This window comes from Lichenostomus cassidix, chromosome 2, assembly GCF_008360975.1.
Source record: "Lichenostomus cassidix isolate B80296 chromosome 2, HeHo_3.0, whole genome shotgun sequence".
NCBI lineage: Eukaryota > Metazoa > Chordata > Aves > Passeriformes > Meliphagidae > Lichenostomus > Lichenostomus cassidix.
Window position 1 is genome coordinate 140,897,252 of NC_139482.1, and position 27,842 is coordinate 140,925,093.

The following is a 27,842-nucleotide window of genomic DNA, read 5'->3' on the forward strand; positions in this document are numbered from 1 at the left end:
ACAGTGATACACTGCTACTTCCTACCCTTCTAACAATGGCTGGATAATATCACTAGAATAAGGTAAAACTTTGGGCCTAAGGTAAGCTGTTACTTACCTTGCTGGGGATATCAGATGCTGGGTAAGGGGTCTCAGTCTCAAGGAGTAACCTTGAGGGATGTCCCTGTTCAAGCTGCATCAAGTCTTGAGCTGCACCAGGGGAGGTTCAGGTTGGACATCAGAAGGAATTTCTTCACAGAAAGGGTAACTGAACACTGGAATGGGCTGCCCAGGGAGGTGGTGGAGTCACCACTCCTAGAGGTATTTAAGAAAAGACTGGATGTGGAACTCAGTGATGTGGTCTAGTTCAGTCAAAGGTTGGACTTGGTAATCTTGGAAGTCTTTTCCAACCTAATTGATCCTGTGATTCTCGGCTCTAGGGGAGATCACTGCTGTGCCAGCCTTCAGGAGAGCATAATGGGCTGTACAGATTTTATAAAGGGATTGACACACAGCCTGCCACACCTCTGGTGTATGTGCAGGAGTGCAGCCATCGCTGAGTTAATCATATCCACTCTCAGCTCAGCTGACACTCTTTACTCCTGGTAAAGATGTGCCTCAGGCTTCCTCCATTCCTGGAAACAGCTAACCCAGCACAACTCCCCAGATCTGCACAGCAGGGCTGACTCAGTCGAGGCTCTTGTCAGTGTTGCCTGAACCCCTGTGCTGTTCACCCACCTAGAGCACACCTAGAAGGAGATGTGGAGGCCAGGAGGGCATTGGCTGCCAGGGGAAGCTGCTGTGTCTTGGTTGGCATCACAGCTCTTGCATGGATGGGCAGGGAGCCAGGCACTGGGCAAACCCCTGCCTGCTGGAGAGGAAAGGGCTGTACTCCTAGCACAGCAGCTGCTGGCACAGAATGAACAACTTAAAATCCTTCCCCACCCTGAAAGCCAGGTACTGTGGCTTTTCAGCTTTTGCAAAGGTTTAACTTCTGCAGAAGCTGATTTGATAACAGGTGAAACAACATCACTCAGTGGCACTGAACCCCACAGATCAGAACTCACTCCAGCAGAGGAGGACCAGGTTGGGGAACACATTTAAACAATGTAGGCATATAGGAGTCCATGGGATGCGCTCCTGGATGCAGGGAGAGCTGGCAGGTGTGTGAGAGAGGCTACTCCCAATGCCCTGTGAATGGTCGTGGTGATCCTGGAGCCTGAAACAAACACCATTCCTGTCTTTGCGAACAGCAAGGAGGAAGAGGAGGAAAGCTGTGGGACATTGAAAAACTTGGGAAAGTGACAGAACAAACACACCTGGAAAGAACAAGAAGGTGCTTGGGAGTACTCAGCATGGATTTACTAAGGGAAAACCAAACTTCACCAAATGGCTCAACAGTGGGGCCCAGGGGATCACGATCAGCACCATGGTGGCCAGTTTCTGGTGATGCACTCCCAGGTTTGATACTGGGGCCAGTACTGTTTAAAGTCTTTGCTAATGACTAGGGCAGCAGATACTTACCATGTTTGCAGGTGATACAAACCCATGAGGAGCAGCTGACAGCAGAGAGCACCACTCAGGGGGACCTGGACAGGCTAGAGAAATGGTCCAATACAAAGTTATGAGGTCCAGCAACTGCTGGAAAACAATCTGGCAAAAAAGTTGTTCCTGGGGAAAAGTTGTTTCCCCCTGGATTTCCATGGAATCCTGAGAAAAATCAGCTCACTCCTGCAGGGGGGACCACCAGCCTTCTGGGCTGCATCAGGCAGAGCTGCTGGCAGAGCTGCCAGCAGGTGGAGGAGATGACCCTTCCCTTGGCTTGGGCCTGGTGAGACACATCTGAGTGCTGTGTCTAGTCCTGGACTCCCTGGTATGACTGACATGGACACACTGAAAGGCCATGGAGAATGATTAATAGCTGTAGAGTCTCCATTCCATGGATACTCAAAACCCAACTGACTGTGGCCCTGAGCACCCTCTACCAGCTGCCCTGCTCTAAGCAGGAGTATGGGCTGGACAGTCTCAACATGGGACTTTCCCTTTAGCTGTGCCATCTGCCTCCTCTTTTTCAGTCTGACAATCACCAGAGTGTCCCCATGACAGAGTAACATCCCCCACTGGTAATCCCACAGAGCCCCGTGCAAGATAATTAAGCCAGGTGTAAAATGTTCCATACAGTGGAAGCCTGGAAAGTAAGGGGGCTCATGTGTATGTAGCAAACATACACAGCAAAATAGCAACACATACATAGCAAAAATAGTGGAGGATTGGAACAACCAAGGATTGTTGGTAATAGTCAAGGATTGTTGTGGCTGGAAAAAGGGCCACAGGAGGCACAGAAGCAATGTCTGAAAACATTCTGGAGATAGATTCTGTCTGGTTTCTGGAGATAAGCACAACACAGTAGAGGAACTTTTCTCTAGGGCAGGAAGAACTTATCTACAAAAAAATACCCCCAACAAAGCCCATGCATGTGCCACAGGACACTCCATCAGCTGGATCAGACCTGGAGCCAGGACTGGTGATCTCTTTTTCTCTCTTTCTTCCTTCCTTTCTCTCTCTCCCCCTTTAATCTATCTCTCTTTCTCTATCCCTTCCCATCACCCCACCTTTCACCCCACCCCTTTATCCAAACCCCACTGCTGTGTGCTTAGGTAGGAGGTCAGGGACTAACATATAAATTTCCATGCCAAGTGTGTAATTTACTAATAAAACTTTGCAAGGTTTTGTGGATCCTCTGACTTCTGTCATTCCCTTCAACCACAAACATCTAACATCCTCCCTTCCCCTTAAGGAAGAGTACACACACCAAGAGTGAAAATTATGTGACTTAAGACCTTGTTCCCAACATTATTGTTGCACTAATACTTGTGCCTTTAATTAGCCTAACAGAACTTTTCAGCTGTGAGTACTTATTTGGTGTCCTTTATAGAAGAAAACTAACTGTACAACATAGGTAGACATCAAAAAACCTCTTTACACTGTACATGCATTCTCACTCATGGGTCTTTTAAGAGACAAATTATATTTGGAATCATCAGTCCTGGCAAACTATCCAACACCTTTATTTCCAATTTCATTGTTCATTTCTGATACAAAAGTCAAACTTCCACAAATAGTTCTTCAGAACAAAAAACCTAAAAGATTTATACATATACAATTGCATGCAGCATTTATAATGTTCAGTACAAAATGTACACTGTTTAGAGGAGATACACGCTGCGCCATCAAGCCAAAATTTAAACAAGGGTTATATAGACTAGTGCTGATGGTTACATTTCACAGACACAGCTGCAGGCACTGCCTTGAAGCACAGAAAAGACACAGCTCTGAACATCTGTACTTGCCTCATCTTTAGGCCCCAACTCCTCATTTCAGGTTTGGACAAAAGTCTTGGTCCTTCTCCATGTTCATAGAACAGTTCTGAATTCATCAAAAATGAAGCTTGGCACATGTGCTTCAACAACCTGAGGGACACAGGAGGGCACAGTTAGCCATTTGCATTAACCATTTGTTCTCCATTCACCCATTAAAAAGCACATCTGATCACATGCTGATGACCCAAGCACACACACCGTTGATCTCAGCCACCCTGGCATCAGGATGTGCTCCTGGATGTGCCCAGAGCAAGGAAGGAACAGCACAACCCAGGCTCTGAGGAGGCTGCCAGGAGCACAGGTAGTGTGTAGGAGTGGAGGAATGCTGCTGTCCTCTCCTCTGTGTCTCCACACAGCACCAGGCTGGAGTGGGAGACGGACAGGCACCAGCTAGAGCTGCAAGACTGACAGAGGAACCTTCTACCACACTGCACTGGGGGCTGGGAAGAGGAGACTGGGAGAATCTCACTCTTCATCGTGAATATTAGCTGGGAAATGGCTTATTCAAGGATCACTGAGGTACAGCCTATATACAGCAAGTGAGATTATGACTTATTTTTAATACCACGTATAAATAATGCATCATCTTCAAATGTACTTGAGTTGTATTTAAACCTGAAATAAAGTCTCTCTACGAGTACAGACCTTTAGCACTTCCCTTGCATGTGAGACAAGGAAGCTGCCTGGGAAATCAGGCTTTGGCAAAAAGGGAAGGAAAGACTGGATACACTGTTTCACCAAAATTTAGACTGGCTAATTAGCTTTTTGACCTGTGTTTAGACTTGGAAACATTTGGGAACTTCTATTTTATTTCTTTCCTTCCCAACAGCCCCCAGCAATATATACTGAAGATTAAATTTAACAGATTCGTTTGAAATCTGCACAAAGCTTTATTTATTAATATTCACCTATTTATTCCTGTGGTAATGGGACTGATCTCTATGAATCAGGGCTGCTTCTGCATCAGCAGGGCCCTGACCTGTTATTTGTTATGTTGGCTCCTTCATAGTACAAATGGAAGGTAAGGGAAGTGTTTCCTGGACAGATCCCTTCATTGACTGTAGTGGAGTGGGACCACACATTCCCTGATCTTTTTTCCAGGCAAAATGGTTGGGATTTTTAGGGGCATATTTAGAGACGTGGAATTCTTTCTTACCTTTCTTGGTAACTTGGTGTAGCGAATGTAATCTTCTAGGAACATGAGGGCACCCACTACATCAGCAGGCATTTCTGGAATCTTCTGGCTAAAATTAAACCACCATGGAGATCACACTCTTGTTAACTGACCAGTTACTTGGATTAAATTACCTGAAAATGCCAGCCTTCAAATAACACCATTTCCACTACAACATGATTCCATTACAAATAGAAACAGTATTTTAATCTTATATTTAGTAAAATATATTGTTGTTATTGTGTAATGCAATCAGAAAATGGTTTGGGTTGGAAAGGATCTTAAAGATCATGTAGTTCCAATGCCCCTACCACAAGCAGAGACAATTCCCTCTGGACCAGGTTGCTCAGTGCCCCATCAAACCTGGCCTTGAACACCTCCACGTATGGATAAGTCACAATTTCTCTGGGAAACCTGTTCCAGTGCCTCACCACCCTCATGGAAATGAATTTCCTCCTAATATTCATCTCAATCTCTCATCTTCTAGTTTAAAATCTTTCTCCCTTTTCCTGTCCCTGTCTGCTCATGTAAAACAACACTCTCCATCTTTTTTATAAGATCCCTTCAAGTACTGCAAAGCTGCAAATGTCAACTGTACTCTGCTACAAAAAAATACTGAAAAAGCAGCGATAGTACAACCAGAGCCCTCTTCACAGAGGTAATACTTAGGTAAAAAGTAAAACATGGATACCTTGTGCACTGTTCCATGGTTGAACGAATAAACTGACCAATCAGAGCCAAAAACTGTTCTGTGTATCTTGAGTGAAACTGCTTCAACAGGGTAAGGAGACCCAGAACCAAAGGAAGCCAATCAATTTGATCTGCTGGCCGCTTGCACACCACTCCTGCACAGAAAACCCCCAAACAACACACATTTATGAAACAGAACATATTCTTATAGCAGAGGAACAGAGGCCAACTTAAGTAATATATTCTTTGTGATTTTTTTGCTGTCTCCCCTTCTGCTTGCACCCCCCCCCACAAAATTTCAAAACTAATGTAACAACTGCATATCTTCCATGGCAAATGGCATAATGATATTTACTGAGGCATAGGATAGAATGAGAAGCCCAGGGATTTGGATTCTGTTTCCTACTCCATTTTATTTCCAATATTATAACAAAACTGTCTGACCATGATGGACTAAAGTCAGAAACTGTGTATTTTCTATGCAGGTAATTTTACTATCTTCTCTACAGATAATTTCACATAGGTTTTAATTAGATTTAGACAAACAGCAACTTACACATTACCTAAATTTCTGTTGTACTGAAGTTTGGGAAACTGGGAAATGAGGAATAGGAAGTTGACGGTGGGAAAATATGGCAGACGTTTTGTTGTTATGTAGATCTGAGGGGAAATGAAAAAAAAAAAAGAGTAGCACAGGTCTTCTACATACTATTTTTTTTCTCAGTTAATTAAAAAAATAGAAAAAACCAAACTACACCAAGGACCAGAATGTATTCCTGACCTTATTTAATGGATTGTGAATGCCAGCAGCTTCCAGATAAGCTGTGATTTCATACAAAAGAGTGTTGTCTTCTTTAGGATAAGGTAGTGATGGGTTCTGATAATGTGCTTCAATGTCAGCCAGTATTGCTCTAAAAGGAAAATAGATTATAATAAATAATTTTTAAAATTATACCCAAATAAACCTCACATGATGTTACATGTCATATTAATGTAAACATTTCAAAGATACAAAACCTGTAAATGGTTACAATCAAGAGTAAAACCCCTTTGCTGGAGTATCTTTTTACAAACATCGCATCTGATTCAAAATCAGCACCACACATATTCTGTTCCTTCTTCTCATCTAAATATGACTTCAGAACCAGGTATAACCAAATGCTATTAGAAATTGCATGCTCAAACTAATTACTTGCCAAGTATTTATTTTTAATGTTTTTGCTGGGTTAAAATTCAAATACTGATCAGTAAAAACCTGCATACAAACAGACTCCACATCTTACTGTAATTTAGATTTTACAGATTGCTAAATTTTATTACAGTGATACACAGAGCTCTTCCGCACATTTTGCTTCTTACTTATTGAGATTTTCCAAAGCAGCAGCCAAATGCTTGGAGTCAAACCTGCAGGAATAATTTAATTCATTGGTAATCTGTCGTCTTAAAATCTGCATCTGACCAACCTGTTGAAACAAACACAAAAAGGGTGGTGTGTTACACTGAATGCAATGAAGGAAGAGTAAAGTGAAAGACTAACCTATGCACTCAAAGCAGAGACATAGTCACAGTGCTTGAAGTTTACACACAGCCCCTGGTAGCAGGTACAGGCCATGTGAAAAGGGCACAAAAAAGGTAACAGGTATAAAACTCCAGTTCCTTGTTTTACAATGGTCAGTGGAAATGCCTGTATTCTGTTCCCTAACTCTCTGTAAACCTTAGGGTCAGCGTGGCAGGAGAAAGAAACATCATAGAGACTCATTGCAGTCAACCTTCCCCTTCTCTGTCCTTTCCTCTTCACTCCAGTAACATAAACAAACCTTCATAACACTCTGAAAGAAAATTCTGGTCCCAATATATCGTTACAGAGACAAGACAAGGAACCATAGTAATGGGACAGCTTGTTCAAATCTTCAGCACAGTACAATGCCTTTTGTGGGAACAAGGCAAGTCTGGGAAATGCTACTGTTCCAAACTTTATCTTTGGGCATATCATGGTCACAAGGCACTGTGAGGAGTTTCAGAGTTCCTCATACTGAAACACCAACTTACTCTGCCCAGACCAGATCTCTAGTGCCAGACTGGTTTTGGTAAACTATTTCTTATGAAACTCAGTGCTAAGCACTCTGTGGAGTGTGAGCTGCCTATACAAATGAGGCCCCAGCAGTTCTTGCAAACCCAGGCCTGCTTCACTTGTGATGCTACACAACTCCAAGTCAATATAATACAACATTGTAAAATAAGCAGATTAAACTATCACAGAATCATTAAAATTGGAAAAGACCTCTGAGATCATTGAGTACACCCCGTGACCAAACACCACCTTGTCAACTAAACCATGGCACTGAGTGCCACATCCAGTCTGTCCTTAAACACCTCCAGGGACAGGGACTCCACACTTCTCTGGGCAGCCTGTTCCAACGCTTAACAATCCTTTCCGTGGAGAAATGTCCAACCTGAACCTCCCCTGGCACAGCTTAAGTCTATGTCCTCTTGTCCTGTCACTGGTTGCCTGGGAGAAGATGCTGACCCCCACCTGGCTACAACCTCCTTTCAGGCAGCTGTAAAGAATGACAAATTCCTCCCCCTGAGCCTCCTCTTCTCCAGACTAAACACCCCCAGCTCCCTCACCTGCTCTTCACAGGACTTATCCTCCAGACCCTTCACCAGCTCCACTGCCCTTCTCTGAACCTGCTCCAGCACCTCAATGTCCCTCCTGAACTGAGGGGCCAACATAACCAAAGAGCCTCGAGTGAATTCTGAGTAACAACAAGTCACACAAACCTACCTTCATTATGGAGTCTAAATATGCTGTCCAGATCTTCTGTGTTTTTGCAATTGCTGCAGAATAAACCTTGTTTGAATTTGCTGAGAAAAGAAGAAAGGTGAGGCATTAAAAAAAGAACAAATAAAAAGAGTAATAAATGCAAGTGTACAAAGACAATTGCTTTCATCCAACTGAACCACTAAGCACTTACCTATAATTCCTTTGAGGGGACTGACAGCACTCATAAGAGCTTTCAAGGTATCCTGTACTGCCCTGTCACGCAGTATACTTTTCTGAAACATACTGAGGAAATTCTGAATAAAAGAATTAAATAAGTAAGTAAAATCCTCACACATGCACTCTATGATTAGTCTTGATGGCACAAGAACCACATGTATTAACAGCAGGGAAAGACTATTTCCACAGAAGAAGAGTTGAGGAATTCTGTAGTTAGACCTGCTGCTTTTTGGAGCTATATTAATCCATGTTAGGGCAATTAGAAGATTTCCCTTGTCAATATCTAATACCCAATGTGGACAACTATTAATTCAATTTTTCAGGAAGAATTGTCTTAATTGATACTTATTTCCCTTAAAATCTTTAACCAGGCTAGAATTAGAGTCTTCTCAGGAAACAAAAAAACTTGGTTTCACATAAGAGGTATCAGGGAAACAGTCATTACACACAATTGACACCTTATGTATCATGGTAGACCCAAACAATCTAATCTCTGTTGTAAGCTAGACAGAAAAATAGAAGTGGACCTGAAATCAACTTTTAAGTATGCATACTGTGTACACCTTCAGAAAGCTTCCTGTAACACACAACCTGGAATTACACAGCACCAATTACGTAAAAGCATCAACTTCCATTATTATCTGTAACTGAAATTGTTCTTTTTATGGTTGAACACACATTTTTCAAATGCTTTTGAATTCAGTTTACCATTTCAGTAATTAACAGATTTTTCAATTTTTCATTTATTTCACTATTTTGTTATTTCATTATTTATTTCATCAAGTTATTAAACAATAAAAGCATTGAGCCCTTGAGAAACTGAAGTTCAAAAATTACCTGCAACTCCTTTACAATCATGAAACACAGCAGCCTGTCTAAGCCATTGAGACCAAAGGTACCCAGAGTATCCTGGATCTCTGAGAAGAGACGACTATTGGTTACTTCCTGATGAGTTTTGATATCATACCAGGTATTCATCTGGTCAATGTAACATGTGATTCTGAGGAAAAAATAAACAAACAACTACTTCAGAATAAGCTGCAGAGTTCCCATGATACTCCTTTATCAGACAGATGAGAAAGACCCTCCAACTGTCTCAAGTGGTGTTTAGTAATTCCTCTCTCCACAAGGGTTCTGCCACCCTTTCCTGATTTCTCTCTCCTCCTTTTGTTTAACATACTGTTTTCCTTCCTCAATTTAAACCCAGAACTTTTCTAGACTAATATTTAAAATGTACAGAATGGGCTGGGTAAATTTGGTTTTAGATAAAGATATGACAGCTAAGGAAAAACTATTTGCTGTATATTTGGTTTGTGTATGGTGGAATTGGAGCTATCCAATGCATTGTGTATTGTGGAATTGGAGCTATCCATGCTTGTGACACACAGTACTTACTTTGGGTCTGTGATCCTCAGGATTTCTCTGCAAAGCCGACCAATAAATGTTACAGATTCATCCACAGGTGTGAATTTTGGTATAGGAATATGAGTAGACTGGTATATGCTTTGCCAGTCTTGAATCTGAAAAATAAGTTTTAGAGTAATTTGCAGTGTTCCCACTGCACATTTTAAATTCACTTAGAAACTTCCCTTTTGCTTGATTTAAAAGGAGCACACTGTAAAATGGTATTGTAAATGACACATAACAGAACACTACATAAACAGAATAAAGCAAAGAGAAGAATGAATCTTATTACAAAAAGATATTAAAATATTTTGGTTGGGGTACTTTTCTTATGTACAACTACTGCAGAGGGGAGGCTAAAATATTTCAGAATAAGCTGGGGCAGATGTTTTACACAGTAGTTAGCACATTTAGTTGAAGTCACAATGGTATGAACAATGGGTACATATTCTCCATCAGTCACAGGCTCTAACAACCAAACAGAAAGACATTTATGAACATTTTTGCTGGTTTTGGATTTGACTAGCACCTTTGTTCTTAAGAAGTTATTGCACTCCTGTTCCACATTGTAGTTAATAATACGAGACACTTCCTCTTGCCAAATTTTTAAACCATATATGTTGACATAATCCTGGATATATTCAAATGATCGATGGAACCCATCCATTGTAGCTGCCATTTCTTTCAGTTTGGGCATGAGCTCACTTGGCTGCAGACAAACAGCAACAAAAAAGATAAAACCAAAACTGTGAACAGACAGAATTCAAAGAAAATGTAAAAGGCTTATAAATATCCTTACAGAACAACCTCTAGAGCATTTCATTATGGTCCAGACAGAACTGAAAAGCACTGAGAAATTTATCAAAGTTTGAGATCTGAAATAATTCTTATTAAATACTTTTTTCTCCCACTTTTAGTATTTATTTTTGCCTTTGGTGGTACTACTGATTGATCTGGGAGATTCAATAATCTGGACAGGATCAAAACAATGAGTCGCATTCCTTGTTTTATCATTGCACATCTATGTCTATCTGGTATAGGTGGCCTGTCAGTCATCACAGACAGAGGCAGAACTGTGAATCTCGAATTAACAGGACTGTTCGGAATAGAATAGAAGTATGATTTTTAATTCTGTGTTAAAAGACAAACAAACAAAACTCATTTGAGCATCAAACGACGCATTCCAAACAACCTTCCAAAATTCAAGATGTGTACTTTTTTACAAAAACCAAATCTGCACAGAAAGGCACAAATTACTTTCTAGAAGGTGGCATAATAAAGGAGGCTCCTGCACACCCAAGATACAAAAAAATGAAAACCAAATCAAGCTATTACACACCTTGGCTCTAGGATTAAAGATGAGGCCCCTGTGAAGAGCCAGGGCCACCCGTTTTACCAGCTCCTTCCTTATTCCATCCTCTAGTAACTGTTTTGGGTCCACCTAAGTACAAGAAACATTTTTTTCCTTAAATTAAGATAAGGTATAAAAAATAGAAAGGATTTATTTTGCATCAAGAAAGATAATAAATACTTTCGATAAATAGGAAAACACTGTTAACAGATGTACTTAACCACCAGAACTTGTAAAATAATAAAAATTTACATACTTCTACTAGACAAGAAATGATTTCTTTAAGTTGAATGACAAAGGTTTGTAGCTCTGATATTCAACTTTTGTTCATGATCCACTGAGAAGGCTGTACAATTTTAAGAAGCCAGTTTACATTAAGAAGTGTATTAAGAACACTTGCTTCTGGTTCTCCTAGATGTATCAATGTAGCCTTAATGTAGGCAGGGCAGTTCACACCAATGGAAGAAACAGCTCTCCAGAAAAGCTTTCCAGCAGGAAAACCTCCTAGAGATCACCAACTATGGTGGATGAATCTATTTACAATGGGGACTGTGGGTTCTTAAGAACCTTAGAAAAAATACAGTTCTTATCTGGCTGCCAATTTAGGCATCACCATCTGAAAATTTCTGTGAGAACTTACATTTTCTCGTCTTTTTATCTTTCCTCAAGGTCTCATATACTGTGCTGAAATCTGTGCTAAGGTGCTAATTGCCACCAAACAACTTCTTCCTGTTGAAATAATGGATCATTACCTTGATGATACCAACTAAAGTAGTTTTCATCATGAGGATACCTTCAGTGAAGATTGAAATCGCATGGGTTAGCTTGGCAACCTGCAATAAAAAACCACAATTCATTGAAGTGATTCAAATAGATAAATAATTACTCTAAAAAGATATCCATGTTTCCCAGTGGTAGCTTCCTATTTTAGATTCAAATAATTTGCACTGATATACTTTCAATTTTGCATCTTGTTCTAAACTTACTTACAGTACAATAATTACCTCTCTTTTAGTCAGATAAAATATAGGTGTGTTAGCAGTAGGAAAGAACAGGTACCTCTCAGAGGCTTCAGAGTGACCATGGAAGGGAAGACCAGCTATATATTGTCTGCACAAAACATCATGGACAAAACTCTCAGCTGGTACCTCTGAGCAGGCTGGGGACAGAGCTCACAGTAGTTATTCTATAATAAAGCCTGCTGCTACAGTGAGTCCACCTCAGTATTTCCACTGATGAAATACAGTAGCATATTCACTTTAGATTTTGCAATTATTTACAATTATTATTATCCCTATTCTCGGAGTTCAGACAAGCCAGTCTTTCGCCTTTCAGATGTTTACAATACAGAATAGAGAAGACAGTTCAGACTCTACAATTAAACAGAAATCAGAAGTGAAAAGCTTTTGTAAAAGGTGTTTTTCTCTTACCTCCTCATAATAAAACATTACTGAACACTGACTTCTCCAGTGCTACCCACACACAAGCTAGATTGACTTTACAAAGTCTAATGAGAGAGTCTAAACCTAGTGCTCAGGTCTAAACATCAGCTTAATCAGAGATCATGGCTCGTTTGCAGAAAACACCTAACAAGTGAGTGCCTTGGCAAAAACTGCTGGGAAATGCTGGCATTTTAACAGATTATTAGATTCTTTGGGGGAAACACTTACTGGTCTACTCAGGTTTTTGTGTCTCATCTTCCTCTACTAAAAATAAAACCATGTAATTTTAATGTTTGCTCACTCTTCCAGACTGATAACAGCGCAGCAAAGAAACCATAGACAAAATGGCCAATAGCAGCTTTATCTGATCAAATCAACATGCCTCCATCCTCTCTTCTCATTTGGGGGCAGCAAAAAGCTTAACCCTGCTGACTTATTCAGCCTTTGACCTTCTCCTCCAAGAGAAGAATGCCAAAGTGGAGGGTTTAATTTCAGACCCAGGTTTTCAACGTTCCATCCCCTTCAAAAATTAAAAGTATCTTTATGCTCATTTATAAATTTATTTAGATTTCCTCCCCTTTTCTACAAGAGTAGAAGTTAAAACTCCTACAAACAGAAGTGCAAAAGTTACTCATCAGTCCTCATGAAGCCTCACAATACCATTAGTCAATTTTAACTTTTAAGTCAACAAATCCAGCTTCACTGTTAAAGTATAACTCTATGGAGCTTTACAGATTTAAACTTAGGTTAAAGTTGGCCACCTATAAGGTTTGCTTTTTCAGAATTCCCTGTTTTAACTGCACCTCATATCGTGGTCCAAGCTGTGCATAATCTCGTAGCTTGTCCTTATCAAGGCGAGTAGGCACTTCAATAATATCGTGAGTCTGAAGCTTTATGATTTTGAGAAGAGATGTAAACATGCTTTCTGGAATTATCTGTAAAACCTTTGTAAATGAGGGAAGAAACACACACAGTCAGTATATTCTCATTAAAAAATAATCCTCAATTAAGAAAAAGTGATTAGAGAACAAGGCAACTATGCCTTTTAAGCACCTACCTTTCTCACATAGGAAACCAACTCGCCAGAGTAGTACTGGGACACACTGAGAAGATCAGGACTGTTCGCTTGATTGATACGGAGAAGTGGCAAATCGAGAGCAGAAGCAAGCTAGAAAGGAAGTTAACATTTTAATTTCATGTTTGTTTACCTGATGTAAATTACACACTTGAATTATCTTGCTCAGGCCCTTATCCTCCAACCCAAAGTACCAGATTCTTCCTAAGGAGCAGAGTTATACCAGCCCTTCCAAAAGAAAAAAAAAATTGCTAAGAGTCAAGAAAGTTAACCAGTCCATAAGGCTACCTTCCCTAAGATTGCTAAAATCTTAACAGCTGTGTGGGATATTTCAGCTGTAATTTTACATTCTCACTCATGTTAATTCCCATTCTTATTTCTACAGAAAATATTTCCATTTGATGGCAGAGCTTTCTGATGACAAAGGGCACAGCCAACATAACATTTTTAATTCCTTCAGCCTGCTCTGATCCATATGCAGAGGATCTCATCTCTGCACCAATGCCTCCAGCAAATAGCTGTCATGAGTGGAGATTGGATGATAAGATTTATTTGCCTAACAGCAGCAATATAATTGTTGCTGAAAAACAAATGCACCACTTGGTTTTATATTCTTTAAAACTAACCTTGAATTAATTCAATACTGTCTAAAAAAATGAATATAGAAAATGCTGGTAAAAGGAAGTCTTGTATCTTCTATTATTTCAGAGCCTTAAGGCCTTTTCAACAAACTGCTTGGATTGACCTGCAGTGTTCAAGTACATTCACTGTTGTTCATACCTACCTTTAGGAAAGTGGCTCTGAGTTTAGTTACCATAGATGGACTCACTCTTATGCTGTCCTGCATAATAGATGTAAAGCTGGGGTAGGAAACAAACAAAACAAGTCAGCTTCTTCCCTTGAAACTCTTCTTTCCAACTATTAAATTAAATTGTATATCAACAGCAGCAGTGTAATGTGGAAATGACACAGGAGGTCACTAATTAATTTCACTAAAGGAGGATTTTGTTCTGAAGAGATACTGGTTAGAAAACCCCTATATGATAAAGGGTAGGTGGGGAAAATGAAGAGGCATTGGGGAGTGTTAACAGCCATGGTCATGAAGCAGCAGCTGAACAAAATCCCATCATGGAAATAGAGCTCTTGAGCATTTGTCTTTCCTTGTTTGTTTTTGGTTGAAATATAAACTCCAGTATTCTGAGAACATTTAAAACTGGAGACAGGAGGTTAACAAAACTGTTAAGGTTAGAACAGGATAGACAGTAAAAAATTACACTATCACTTAACCTGCAGTTAACAACCTGAGAAGGATGGATGTTAATTCCTATTCAAGTTGATGAGAGTTCAATATACTCAACAATTCACAGAACAATGCTTCAAGACTGTTTTCAAATTGGATAGTTTATAGTCTTAATAACATTTATGCATGTTATTTCCCACAAGTTTTGCAAAAGGTGACTGACTGGAAGAAATAGGTCCTGCTAAGATACCTGTCAATTAATTGCCAAGCGTAAGAAAGATCACCAACTATCTGCATGGTGATCAAGACCTCTTCTTTAATGTTGATAGTTCGGATCATCTGATGGAGAAATTTGCGGGTGTCAGCCAGAAACTGGCAAACTTGCAGGTTACTTTCCAGCTGGTGAAACTCTTGGACCTATATTTAAAAAACAAACAAACAAACAAAACCTATAAAAGGACTCTATCTTTTTGTTTTCAATTTATCTTAAGGGCAACAATACAATTACAGAATCAGTCAACTGACATATTACTTCAGGATATTAGAAGCAGTAAGACACTTGACAAATCGTGGCCTGTTTTAGAGTGCATTAACAATGAATTTCACAAAATTACTCAAGGAGGTATACTGCGAAACATTATGCTGAGCACTCTTTTATAACCTGGAAGTAGAAGAAACGTACACAAAAAAAATACAGATATTTTTACTCTGCCTTTCATATCACCCTCTCCAGCTTCAAATGAATTTATTTTCACAATTTCTAAAAAATGAGTAATGTTGCTAAATAATGTTAAATATTAAATTATTTTTTTCAAAAAACTGTACTAACCCTCAGCTACAGGTGGCATGACCTTTCATACTATATCCCTTATTTTACAGTACCAAGATCTATATGAAACTTCTGCTTACTGTAGATATATAACTGCAAAGATCGAATAGGTTTAAACAATTGTTAAAATGCAGATCTGTCTTGTATCTCTGCTATCAGAAGTCAGTGCAGGTGTAAAAAATGCTGTTGTTCCAGAAGGGCGAGGTAATTTATCTCAAGATAAATTGTCAAGGTCTTTGCTATACCTCTTCCAAAGCCTGTATTAGCTGCACAGTTTTTCTGCCTGCTGCAGTGGAGTCGTCATAGTTCAGAGACATTATTTGCTTGGAGATTTCTCTGAACCAAGCCTGGAGATTTTCTATGAAAGAATAACAAAAATTTAATTAAATCTCTGCATGTACAATATGCAGCAAAAATACAGGGAACTTGCTAGTCAAAAGAAACAAACAAGCTATACATGTCAGATTATTTTTACAGGTTTTTCTTTCTAGTCTTTCAACATGTACACTTGTAAAGTAGTAAATGCTCAGGTAAATGTCACATGCAATATTAAATACACCTACCAACATAAATGGGCATTAAAACCCCTTATTTTTACACCAGTTCAAGGGAAAAAAAATTAGATGTTTCAAAAAGCAGAGCAAGGAATTCGGAAAGAAGTACAGATTTGATTTTAAGTCCTTGGAGAACTCACGAATAGCACCCAGGGTAGAGGTGAAGTAAAAGAAGGTTTGAAAAGATAATGAGAGAATCAAAATCCGGGTTACAGCCAGGGAAAGAATAAGAGAAGAGGTTAAACCATCCCTAAATTTAATGGGCATGATCTTCTCACTCCTTTGTACATAAGAGCATGGTAATGTGAACTTCATTATACATAGAAAAGTGAACTCATATTTTATGGTTTGAGCTGGCTTATCTAAAGAAAGGGATAAAAAATACTTTTAAAAACAGGGCCATCTAAATATTAGGTACCTAAATATTGCTTACATATGGAATATGCACTGAAAACCTAAAAAGACAAAGAGTTAGAGACCTCTTCCGCAGCTGAGGGACATGAAAACTGTTCTTATATTATCATTATTAGACTCATGTATTTTCTTTTGGTATCACTTTAGAAATATAAATCAAAACCACTTTTTCCCCCCACAGTATAGTTTTTAATAATTACCATTTTTCTCCACTCTAGTAAGAGGTTTAACTCCTGAGAAGACGTCAGCAAGCTCAGTCATCCTTTCAGATCCCTCTTTTTTATAGTTCTCCCATTTCGCTTGTTTTTCTGACAGCATCTGCTTGAACATCTATTGAAACCCAAAGCATTTGGTTTACAAAACTGGCAAGGAGGCACATAACAATAGATGAAATAAAATACTGAAAACAGATGGAACTGACTTAGTGATTAATACATAACTTCAAAATCTTGCTAGAATATTAAGTACAAAATTAAAAACATTAAGAAATACAGACAGTGTGAAGGACATACAGTGACAGAAGTTTACTGAGTTTTATAGAACAGTACAACGCAAATTTTTTAATTTTTAGTCACCCACAAAAATATCCAGTGACTTTTTCAGCTTAGAGATCTTAGAAGACTCTGGTCAGGAGCACATTACCTCTTTTAAAATGAATTCAAATTGAGCTGTATCCAGAAGAAGCTGGAAAAGGATCCTGGAATTGTACCTTGAGTCTGTGAGAATTTGATCCTTTATCTGGCGGAGTCGTTTGTTATTTGGATCAGAAGCTGAAAACGGAAAGACAACATTTCCCCACTGTTACAGAATTTGGCCAACGTTTTCAATCTTTGTAAATACATTTTCTTAATATCTTGAAAGCAAAACCATTTTGCTGTGATATGTAAATCCCCACTTTTTCTCCATTTACCTGGGTCTCACCACCCTTGTACAACCCTTCCTTCGAATAGGATATAATTAAAGTTTCTGTGGTGCTTCAGCCTTCTTAAAATTTCTGCAGGTTTCTAAACTAAATGTGAATTTAGTCCATCTGACTGAGAAGCCCAGAGATCAGTATTTCTAAAACCATTACAAAAAGTGCATGGAGGTGTAACAGAAGCCCTCTTGCATATCAAGAAGCCTCAAGGACAGCACAAGCATTCAACAAAGGGAATTTCTGAACAGGTCAGTTTACAGACCCAAACTCACATCAGAGACATTAATCAAAAGTTTCAGTTGAATTTCAGTTCAACAGAATAAAAACCTTGGTTTCAACCTGTTAATTACTAAGAATTTAAGAAGTTGGCTACTGCTTTCTTTTTGGAGCTAGGTAGAACCTTAAGAACAATGGTTTTCTGCAGGATATTATTCAACAAGATCATGACTTCTCCTACTAACTTTTACACTTGTATTTGGCTCACAAGAACTTAGGAAATGCATGTGCTGTTTCAGACAAGGCTTTAGGAAACTATTTGCAAAAGAACAGCTCAACAATTTCCTGCAAACTGCAGTGGAAACTGCTGACTTCAACAGCAGCAGGACTGAACTTCCCTCAGGCCCCAAAACGAAGCACCAGCAGAGCAGGACTGACAGCTCAGCAGTGAGTGCAGCATGAAGTCTTACTTGTGTCTGCAGTGTGCAGCATCAGCCAGCGGATTGCTACATTGCAGTCTCGCAGGCAGTTCAGCAGCTTGGGAATGTTGTCCAGCACCAGCTCTTCCCTCAGACAGCCCTCCTTGAGGAACTGCTGCACCTGTGTGTGCACTCGCTCCGTGACTGCCGCGTATCTGCTGGCCTTGAAACAGACAAAGCCTGCATCAATCAAATCCCTGCCTCAGACGGAATACACCGTGTTCCTCAGAGCATAGAGGGTACACAGATCAAAAAAGTGCTGTAAAAATTATCATTACTAGCAGGCAAAATCATACACTGCAACTGCATGACAAAGGATGCAAGATAAACTTTAAAGCAAAGGGGCTTCACAGGAAGCATAATGTTTCCAAAATGCAGAATTGTAGGCTTTCTATATTTGCTTATGTACTCTCTAGGAATCATTCCTAAAAATGGTACTAATATTTTATTGCCAAACAGGAAAGAACAACAACAAGAATCTATCACAGAATGGAGATACTTGTTATGAATTAAGTATCAGTTCTACTTAGTGAACTTCCTTCCTAAAAATGAAGGAAAAATTTCTACTCATATTCTCTAAGTTTGCCAGACAATACAGTACATATATTGTATGCAAAAGAAAGAACCCTTGCATTATTGATGTCATATAATATACCTGAGATGCCCATACAGCTTGCATCTTGCTAAAAATACGTAATTCTGGCTTATGTACCTGCTCTTTGACATTTGAGAGATCCAGAGTGTAGTTGAGGGCAGTTTTAGCAGCTTTGTAGGGCTCCCATGCTTCTGCCAGATTTACAGTGATTCCCATGTAAATGCTAATGACCTAAAATTGGAAGCAGGAAACAAGAAGTTTCATTCATGTTATTATTAAGAAAAATACAAAGTTTTCATTTAGCAATATGACAGAAAGGGATGTGCTGTGGTTATATCTAAGAGATAACGAAACTTTTTTGGTAGTGGTACTTTTTCCTGTACTACTTTGGAAATCAAGAAGACTTTGAAGTAAAAGGCACACAGTCAATTAGAAGCTTAGTTCTGAAAACAAACTGACAGTTCTTTCAGTCACTATATATGATACTCTATTTTTCCCCCATGAACTCGTGACTTATTTTTCATTTCCATGATGCTCTAAAGAAGACTCATAAAAGCAACCAGGGAAAAACTGTGATAGGGAGGGAAAAATGAACTGAATTAATCTTGCTGTGAGGATGTCCAAAGGACCAAATTGAATTGTAATGCATCTTTCACGGTGACACAAACAGACAGAAATTATGGTTACACAGTATGATTTTTAAGGAGCAAAGAGAAACTGATTTCAGACCCCTAGCACAAGTTTAAGTGTGATTACAAATACAGAATTGTGATTAACTAACAAGTATTTGTGAGATAACTGATTAAAAATGCAAGACTTTGTTTACTGACAGATGAAGGATATACACAGCTGTGGCATTACGAACTTTGTAACACTGATGCTCCAATATTTCTCCATCCAGGCATGATCAGATTGAGGGGAACACTGTCAGCCTTTGAACTCTCCTGGCAACATCAAGTAAAGATAAATGGGACCCAGGTCTGCTGATATGAAGATCTCTCTCATATTGTTGAAGTGAAGCTCATTATTTTTTGTAGATGACAGTTCCTCAAAAGGCTACACTTCAACTGCTAACAATAACTTGTAATCAGCCTAGGAGTTGAGTATTTTGTATGATGCAGTTAACTCATCCACATCTGACCACAAGAAGATAGGTGTTGTCTAAAAATATAAATTTGTACTATGAACTCAAGTTAATAAAAATGCTGGCATAATCAAAAATTCACAACGTCAAGTTCTCATTTCTAAAAAAAAGCTTGTAGTTCTCCAGAAACAGAGCGATTTTAATGTCTACTGAAATAGCTAGTTATTACAGTTTCTTCCCTCCCTACTTCATTGTTCCACTATGGTACAGAAGAATACAACTTGAAATCAACAGAGATACACAAATTAATGTACAGTTTCTTTGTCAAGTCTTATTCCCTTTGATATAGATGACCTAGGGACTCTATTCTTACATGCCAGCCTATTTCAGTAGCAGTTTTTTGCAGACTAGGGGTTCTGGAAATCTTCTAGAAATCCTAAATCTCAGTACTGAGACATGTAGTAATTCCATTTTAATCACTAGATCTGAAAAGGTCTATAGAATCATACGTAGTGACAGCTCTAGCTTCTAAGTTATTCGGACAATAGCACAGAGTTGATCCTTAAACAAATTTTCAAATTATATCAGTGTGGAAAGATTTGTTGGGGAGCAAGACTGTCTTCTAGAGCATCCTTGACACAACGGTAGAATTCACCAGCTGAAACCACATGAAGGTCAGAAATGACAAAGTCCTGTACTCGGAACAAACCCAAACCCTTGCAACAACACCATCTGGGGACTGGCTGCCTATGTAACAATTCTGCAGAAAAGGACCTAAGTGTCCTGGTGGACAAACCAAACATGGATCAGACATGCAGCCTTATGGAAACAAAGAGTAATCACACACTGGGCCATGACAGACTGCAGCCAGCAGATTGAGGGAAGTGAATCTTTCTTTCTAGTCAGCTCTCATGAGGTCTCATTGAGAGTAATGGGTCCAGATTTGGGCTTTTCAATATGAGATATACATGCAGACTGGAATGAATTGAACAGGAGGCTACTAAGGCATTTGTGGGGACCCAGTATGTAAGAACTGGGTTTGCTTAAGCTGGAAGAAAGATGACCAAGGGATCTGACTGTGGTCTTCCACTACTGAAAGGGAAGTTATGACTAAGATAGAGCCAGAAACATCTCAAAGGTGCACAGTTAAAAGACAAAAGGCAACAGCCACAAACTGCAACAAGGGAAATTCCAGTGGTATACAAGGAAGAAATTCTTCACCACAGGAGTGATGAAGCACAGCCACAGGTGTCCATACACGCTGTAGTCTTCACCTTAGGTATTTCCAAAACTAACTGGGCAAGGCCTGAGCAGCCTGATTAAGCTTTGAAGTCAGCCAGCCCTGCTTTGAGGAGAAGACTGGACTAGAAGATGCCTAAAACGCCTTCCATCACACATTTTTCTGGGACTCACTTTATTTTGATGGTATTAAGAGTGTAGTTGACTAAAGCATTTAAGCATTTAAGACAATAAATGACACTTAAAGGACAGCCTTCCATGCTTACCCAGAGTGTTTGACTCAGACTGCCTCATGCTGAAAAAAGTAAAACTTGGACAGAGAAGAATCTATTCTAGTTTTATGATATTATTATTTTTCTATAACACATACTGTAACAATAATTCAAATTGTTCCTGTAACATTAAATCCAGGGAAAAATTTTAAAGTAGAATTAATTTTTACCCAATTATCTGGAAAGTATTTATCCACTATCTCTCTCATTTTTGCTTGTTGAGTGTGAAGAATAGAAGGGTCAAAATACAGTATCACATAGAGCATAGCAGCCTGAGTAGCCAGGGCAGTGCTGCGGTGTTCTGGTAATGGATATGCTGAGACCTAGAAAAAAGGAACAAAACAAAGCTGAACATAACACAGTACATCATTAACTACCTGAAAATATTATGGGACACATTAAAGAGTGCAGTGTATAGATACTAGGAGGCAAGGAGGATATTTGGGTAAGCTGGACATGCTTATGTATGCAGTGTATTTACCAGATGTATTCCAGAATGCAGAAGTTGACTGTGCAGATGTCTGCTACTTTTAACAGGCTACAGTAAGATTTTACTATGCCATAAATGAGTCAAATAAGACATGTCCAATCATAAGACATTAAACAAAACTGTTGTTTTTTACTGCAAGACTGGCCAAGCACTGCAGCAGGTTGCCCAGAGAGGTTTTGTGGAGATACTCAAAATCCAGCTGGATGCAGTCCTGGCAACCTGCTCTAACTGCCCCTGCTTGTACCAGGAGGTCGGACTAGCTGATCTCAAGAGTCCTTACAACCTTTGTGATTTATTTTTTTCTGCACTTTAGGGTTGAGTAACTAACCTGAGAATCAATCTTGATATTCCCCTTTACATCCCCCTTTTATCTCAGAGTGACTTACCTGGTTGTAAATGTCATCTGACCGTAAGCGTCCGATAACCATACTAATGAATGTTTCACTTATGGGAACCCTGCTGAAGTAACTCTCGGGGTAGTTTGGAGGTCTTTTAGCTCCAGGTTGGCTCGAGTATCCAGTGCTTCGAAGCAATTTACAAATATCATCTAAATTGGAATCAGCAGAGGATCGAGCTGCACTGTTTTATAAAGAAAAGGAACAAAAATATGAGTTGTATTACCTAATAATTTCCTTTTCTCCCACCCCTTGTAACCACACACTTCTCACAAGAAAATTAAGAAATATGAAAGTCTTAAGAAATTTTTGATTATTTATTCCATTAAGATAATGTCCATCATGTTACAGGAGGACACTGATAAATGTCCATATTGAAATTCTCAGTAAGCAGACAAAGCACAAACAGAAAATTGAACTCAGGAACAGAAAAAAGGAGCTTTATATTCAGAGAGGATTTTTTTTGGCTTTTGGGGTTTTTTTTTTCCCTTTTTTAAAAAAAATATTTTCATTCTTTTCCTCCCAAGTTCTGAATTCCCCTTGTCAATTCATTTCAGCATTCCAGAATTAAAGAATCTCTCATTTTATACTGGGAGGCATAAACATAGTCAAAACAGCATTTTATATGTGTGGAAGGATTTGCACTGATACCCTTTGAGACCTCAGCTGCTGTACTCTGATACAGGGTAGGTCAACCTACCCTGTAAAACTCGTCACTGATTTACCTAATCAAGCACTGTAACTACAAGAAGTCGGACTTGCCATACATTTGTCACCGAATCAGGCCTTTTCAGAAGGTTTCCTTGCACATTTGGGAGCCTGTAACACTTTCAGAGCTGGCACTTGCAACCTAAAATCTTTAGCTGAAAGGTTATTTGTGGACTTCAAATGTCTGTTGTAACAGAATGAAAAATCTGTTGCTCATTTTGCAGCTGAACCTGCAAACGCAGCTAAAGCAAGGAGTTCTACTCATATTCAGAGAGCTCTGCTGAATTATTTGTATAAATCCAGTTGATGAAAAGGTATCAATATTTCCATTTATCTCAATTCAATAACGAAGCTTACTGAACATGCTTCATATTACATCTTCTCAGCCTTGAGTACTTCTGCATACCTATATACACTACCTGTATCTGTAGTAGGAAACCAACATTCTTTCTCTGACTTCTCCTTCAATCTTCTGGTCAATGACCAGCAGCATGACTCCATATAAATACAGTGCTTCACACTGTTTGGCAAAAAAAAGAACAAAGAAAGAAAATCACACAAACATGATTTTGTAGCAACATTTAAAGAAAAACGTGCATTGGCAAACTAACCCAATGTCAACTCTGTAGTCAACACAATATGAAAGAATGGCAGGCTGAGGATTTTCGGTCTTTGTGCTCCATCAAGTGAGTCACGGCATTTCCATGCGTTTGGTAAACTTATATTTTTGTCTAGTTTGGCACTTAATTATTGGGTTAATTTTCTACTATTACAAAACTAGTCAAAACTTACTAGAAGCTGTTTTCCATCTTCATTAAGGAGGACGGTTTCTAATGTTTGCTGAATGTAAATTCCTTCATTGAGATCATCTAAGTATCTAGGAATTATGACAAAAAGTTTGGTCATTGACTACTTTGTTCTCAAACCAGAACTCTATCCATCACATTTTCTCTGAAAGTCAACAGATGCAGAGCACATTTCCCTAGTACAGGCAGCATGGAGTTTTTCAGACAAAGAGAGGCTCAGCTATAAAATGAGAGACTGGAACTCCTAGTTAGTGCCAACCAGTTTGCAAAAGTCTCCTTCCATATCCTGATAGTGTATGTCAAAGACACTGGAGGGTACCTGGTAGCTTACAGCTCATCCTCTTAATCTGGTCATGGATGGGTAACAGCCTGGGAAGGCTGCCATGCAGTAATTTAGTAAAACCGCCATATTTTCAAGTGACCTCAAAAATATCTCCTGGAAATACCATAAATTGTTCTCAATTGTAATTTGGAAGGTAGAGCTAGAAATAGAGTATGTTCACCCTTATTAACAGAACATTTATTCCTATCAAAGGATTTCCCAGTAATACTACTTATTAATAAGTTATATCAAACATTTAATCATTTCATATAACATCAATAATAAAACCAATTCTCATGTTTAGGATTTTCAAGAACTTTTTCTTAGAGCATTTAATGAATCTTTCTTTTTTTTTCACAGGTCAGAGTAGTGAACTTGAGAATATGGCAACTCCATTGAAAAATTAAGTTCAGGAAAATAATGCCAATGAAAGTTAAAGAAAAAACCCTACCTGCTATTTCGTTCAGCAAGACCACAAAATATTAGTTTAACAATATGGAGTCTCCTTTTATTAAAAAAAAAATTCAGGATGATCTCAAAGATAAAGAAAAACCAGCTCAAGTTTACAATTGAGGAAATGAGGTAGAGAGGTTAAATATTTTCAAGTCATATATTAAGCTGGCAAGGAACTGTAGGAGTAACAGTTAGTGTTCACCCCAGCAATCCAGGTTTCCAGGTGCACATAAATATGCTTCAGTGAGTATATTGGGTCTCCAAGGAAAAAGGTTCTCATCAACAAGGCAAACCAGTAATCTAGTCTTCAAAAATTTGTATGTATTTAAGATACCATACCTGTTTAAATCTACAATGTATTTATGTACACTCTGAAAAGCTAAATAAAATCTTGTCAAAATTTCAATGTTGTTTTCACGAAATTCTTCATCTAAATCCAGTAACTCAGGCTTGGCTTCCAGTTTGCCTTCACATGCCTCAGGCCCCTGAAAAAAAGAAACTCATCTTTAGAGATCATTCTTGACTTTGATCTCCTCTTCAGTAGGACACAGACCATGTACAACCACCCCCGCATACCAACCAGAGTTAACATTTCTTACCAAAACAAGGATCTGCAGTTTTCCAATCTACTTTACGGCTGAATATTGATTCCATAAAAATGCGTTTTACACAGTGTTTTTTAAATGTGATTTATCCAATGTAATCAATGGAAAAGAATAGTCAATGCTTTCAGTAAAGCCCCAACACATCTGAAGGCACTGGGTGCTTTCTGTAGTGCTAACTGATGGAATTTTTTCCTTTACACATTTCATCTGATTGATTTCTCAGACAGAAACCATGACACTGAGGGCTCACAAAGCTTAGTACCTTCTCATACATTCAAACTGCTTGAAAATATTAGACCAGTCTTTTTCACAGACTCTGGATCTAGCTCAGCACTTGTCTCCTGAATTAATGCAGAAACTTTGTCATTACCAATCACGGGGGAAAAAGAATTGGGATGAAGACCCTGACTTCCTTAAAGCAATAGTACAACTTTTCTAACCCTTTACCACTGTAATATTTCCCATTAGCACCATTCAGTCTTACAATCACCACCAAAATAAAAATACTGTTAAAGTTAAATTGAAAATATTATTGAAATTTAATTGAAACTACCCAGCTAACAATCTGAGTTTTAAAAAATGCTCTTCTGTTTCTCTTTTTGTGTAAAATATCTACATAAAACAAAGGGTAAAAGCAAGCATCAAACTGCCTATGAAGTTCAAATGCCCAAAGTAAACAGTCTCAACTTTCAAAATCTCAAATCTCTCCTCATTAGGTAATTCTAACAATTGTGACTACAAAAACGATGTATTCACAGTAAAAATATCTGTAAACTCTCTAATCTCTGCTTTATATGTAAATCTATGTTTTGGATGTTTTGTATTTTAACTCTGAAAAACAGCACACTGTTATGCTTTCTTAACATTCAAAAATACTACAACTTTAGAGATTATTGTATTTCTCACCAATTACAGCTATCTGCTTTTAAATGACAGAGGGAACTTGTTACTGCAAGCTTAATTTTAAAAAGGAAATAAGGATTTTCCATGGACACTTCTTGACTTATTTATTCGCTTATTCAGCTCATGTGACAAGTCCAGTGAAAGAACAATCACAGCACTGTCAGACAGGAAAGTAGAAAGCAGTTTGCATGGCTGCAAAGAATAAGCTACAGATTAACAGAAAAAAGATGGGCATACTGCCCATGGCACTGCTCTGAAGGAAAAAACCAACCATACAGGCTCAGAGCCTGCTGGTGGAAGTATAATTTAGTGGTCCTGCAGGAATTACTACCACTGCTACTACTACTACTATTACCTCCCCAGCATCCAATACTCACATTTTATATAATTGTTATCTATCAAAGTTCACGGGCCAGATGACTCATCAAACATTTTGGAAGACGTAGTAGTAATGAACACAACAGTCAACAATGGCTGTTTCACAACCCAAAGCATCCTCATGTGGGACAGCAATGCTTTAAGAAGTTTAACAATAAAAGGATTTACCTTAAAGTAACTGAAATCAAATATGATATCCCCATACTTCTGTTGATCAGCCTTGTCCTTTAGCCTGAAAACACCAGGAATAAATTCAGAAAGCCTCAGAAGTTCTGCAATGATGGCATTTCCACAGGAAACAATCCGAAGAATTGCCTGACCACAGAGGTTGTTTTCAGCCAGAAAATCCACCATGCTGGAGCTGGATGAGACAGAGCAGCAGAAGTCCTGCTGTCTTTAGGTTATTTGAAGCAAAAAGCTTGAAGAGGAAACCATTAATGACCTGTAAAAACAAAACCACACACATCCACAGAGTGGTTTGTACTCCTATTTTTCATAGCTTCATTTGTGGATTTTTAAGCATACTCTCCAGTCTTTCAATTTATGAAATCTAAATTATCCAGCTTTGTAAAATGAAAGAAATGCGCAGAATTAATTTTCAGCATTTACCCTGGGTTTGACAAGTGATCTGTGTGAGCCGGCAGGGTAAATGTGATCTTTTGTACCAGGAAAGTTGAAGAGTATTATCGAAGAATGAAACAGTCACAAATACCAAAGTAATTGTGACCATGCAATGAGATGGGAGCAAGGAAAACAAAACCACTTCATAACACGTTTTTAAGAGCCACTTCGAAGGGGCCATAATGGGCTTTAGCAATAAGGAAAACTTCTATAGCAAGTGGCAATGACAGAGCTCCGTTCCTTTATTCACTGCTGAAGCACGAGCTTCATGCTGTGGTTGCATTTCCTGGTCAGTTTCACTCGCTGACATATTTCCTGCGGGATACAGCGGGCACCACCAAAAATAAGCGTCTGTGCTTCAGAAACATTGATGGGAAGTTATAAGCGGGCTTGATTTTTCACCAAAAACCTTCCAAAGCACTGCGATAAATTTACGATGACAGTGAGCTGTCCCAAAGCAGCTCTGACCCAGAAGGAGCGCCCGGAGCCCTCCCGTGTCGCCCGTGCCGCCGCAGGCTCTGCCCCGCCGGGCGCACACCGAGCCCCACACCGGCAGCGTGGGACGGGCTCCGAACCCTGTCCTGTCCTGTCCGGTCCGGTCCTGTCCCGTCCCACCCCATCCCGCTCCGCCACCGCCACCGCCGAACTCACGGTTCGCACCCAGGCAGCCCCGCTCCCTCAGCGGCTCCCGCCGGTGCCCGCCCCGCTCACCCTGCCCCGGCAGCGCCTGCGGGTGGGCACGGCGGCAGTGGGCAGAGAGGGATAGAGGGATGAAGGGAGGGTGGGAAGGATGGGAGGGAGACGGCGACACTCCCTGCGACTTGGCC

General features: G+C 39.3%; 1 protein-coding gene across 3 annotated transcripts; it reads right to left on the reverse strand.

Annotated features, from left to right (window-relative positions):
• Positions 1 to 3,023: 3,023 nt before the first annotated feature.
• WASHC5 (WASH complex subunit 5) lies at positions 3,024 to 27,805 on the reverse strand. 3 transcript variants are annotated; one of them, XM_085053557.1, is made up of 29 exons: positions 27,676 to 27,805; positions 26,563 to 26,836; positions 24,848 to 24,993; positions 23,720 to 23,804; positions 23,347 to 23,447; positions 22,211 to 22,403; positions 21,505 to 21,657; positions 18,857 to 18,970; positions 18,136 to 18,307; positions 17,176 to 17,303; positions 16,734 to 16,863; positions 15,811 to 15,923; positions 14,987 to 15,153; positions 14,281 to 14,356; positions 13,479 to 13,589; positions 13,225 to 13,365; positions 11,732 to 11,812; positions 10,968 to 11,069; positions 10,158 to 10,337; positions 9,620 to 9,744; positions 9,062 to 9,224; positions 8,199 to 8,301; positions 8,009 to 8,088; positions 6,583 to 6,686; positions 6,005 to 6,134; positions 5,787 to 5,883; positions 5,225 to 5,378; positions 4,516 to 4,603; positions 3,024 to 3,449 (listed from the first exon to the last, which is right to left on the reverse strand). In XM_085053557.1, the coding sequence occupies exons 2-29, from the start codon at positions 26,746 to 26,748 to the stop codon at positions 3,393 to 3,395; spliced, it is 3,480 nt and encodes a 1,159-aa protein (XP_084909683.1). In that variant the 5' UTR covers positions 26,749 to 26,836; positions 27,676 to 27,805; the 3' UTR covers positions 3,024 to 3,392. The 3 variants fall into 3 exon arrangements, with proteins under 3 accessions (XP_084909683.1, XP_084909682.1, XP_084909684.1); XM_085053556.1 differs by having other exon boundaries at positions 27,667 to 27,805; XM_085053558.1 differs by lacking the exons at positions 24,848 to 24,993; positions 26,563 to 26,836; positions 27,676 to 27,805 and adding an exon at positions 24,053 to 24,230.
• Positions 27,806 to 27,842: the final 37 nt, after the last annotated feature.

Bases quoted from the DNA above. Each gene is read 5' to 3' on its own strand.
- WASHC5 (XM_085053557.1), bottom strand. From the start codon at position 26,748: ATGGTGGATTTTCTGGCTGAAAACAACCTCTGTGGTCAGGCAATTCTT. The intron at 11,070-11,731 runs GTAATGATCCAT...TCTTGTACTTAG, and splicing joins CTTTAGTTGGTATCATCAAG to GTGGACCCAAAACAGTTACT. The intron at 6,135-6,582 runs GTAAGAAGCAAA...TTTTCCTTTTAG, and splicing joins GCTTTGGAAAATCTCAATAA to AGCAATACTGGCTGACATTG.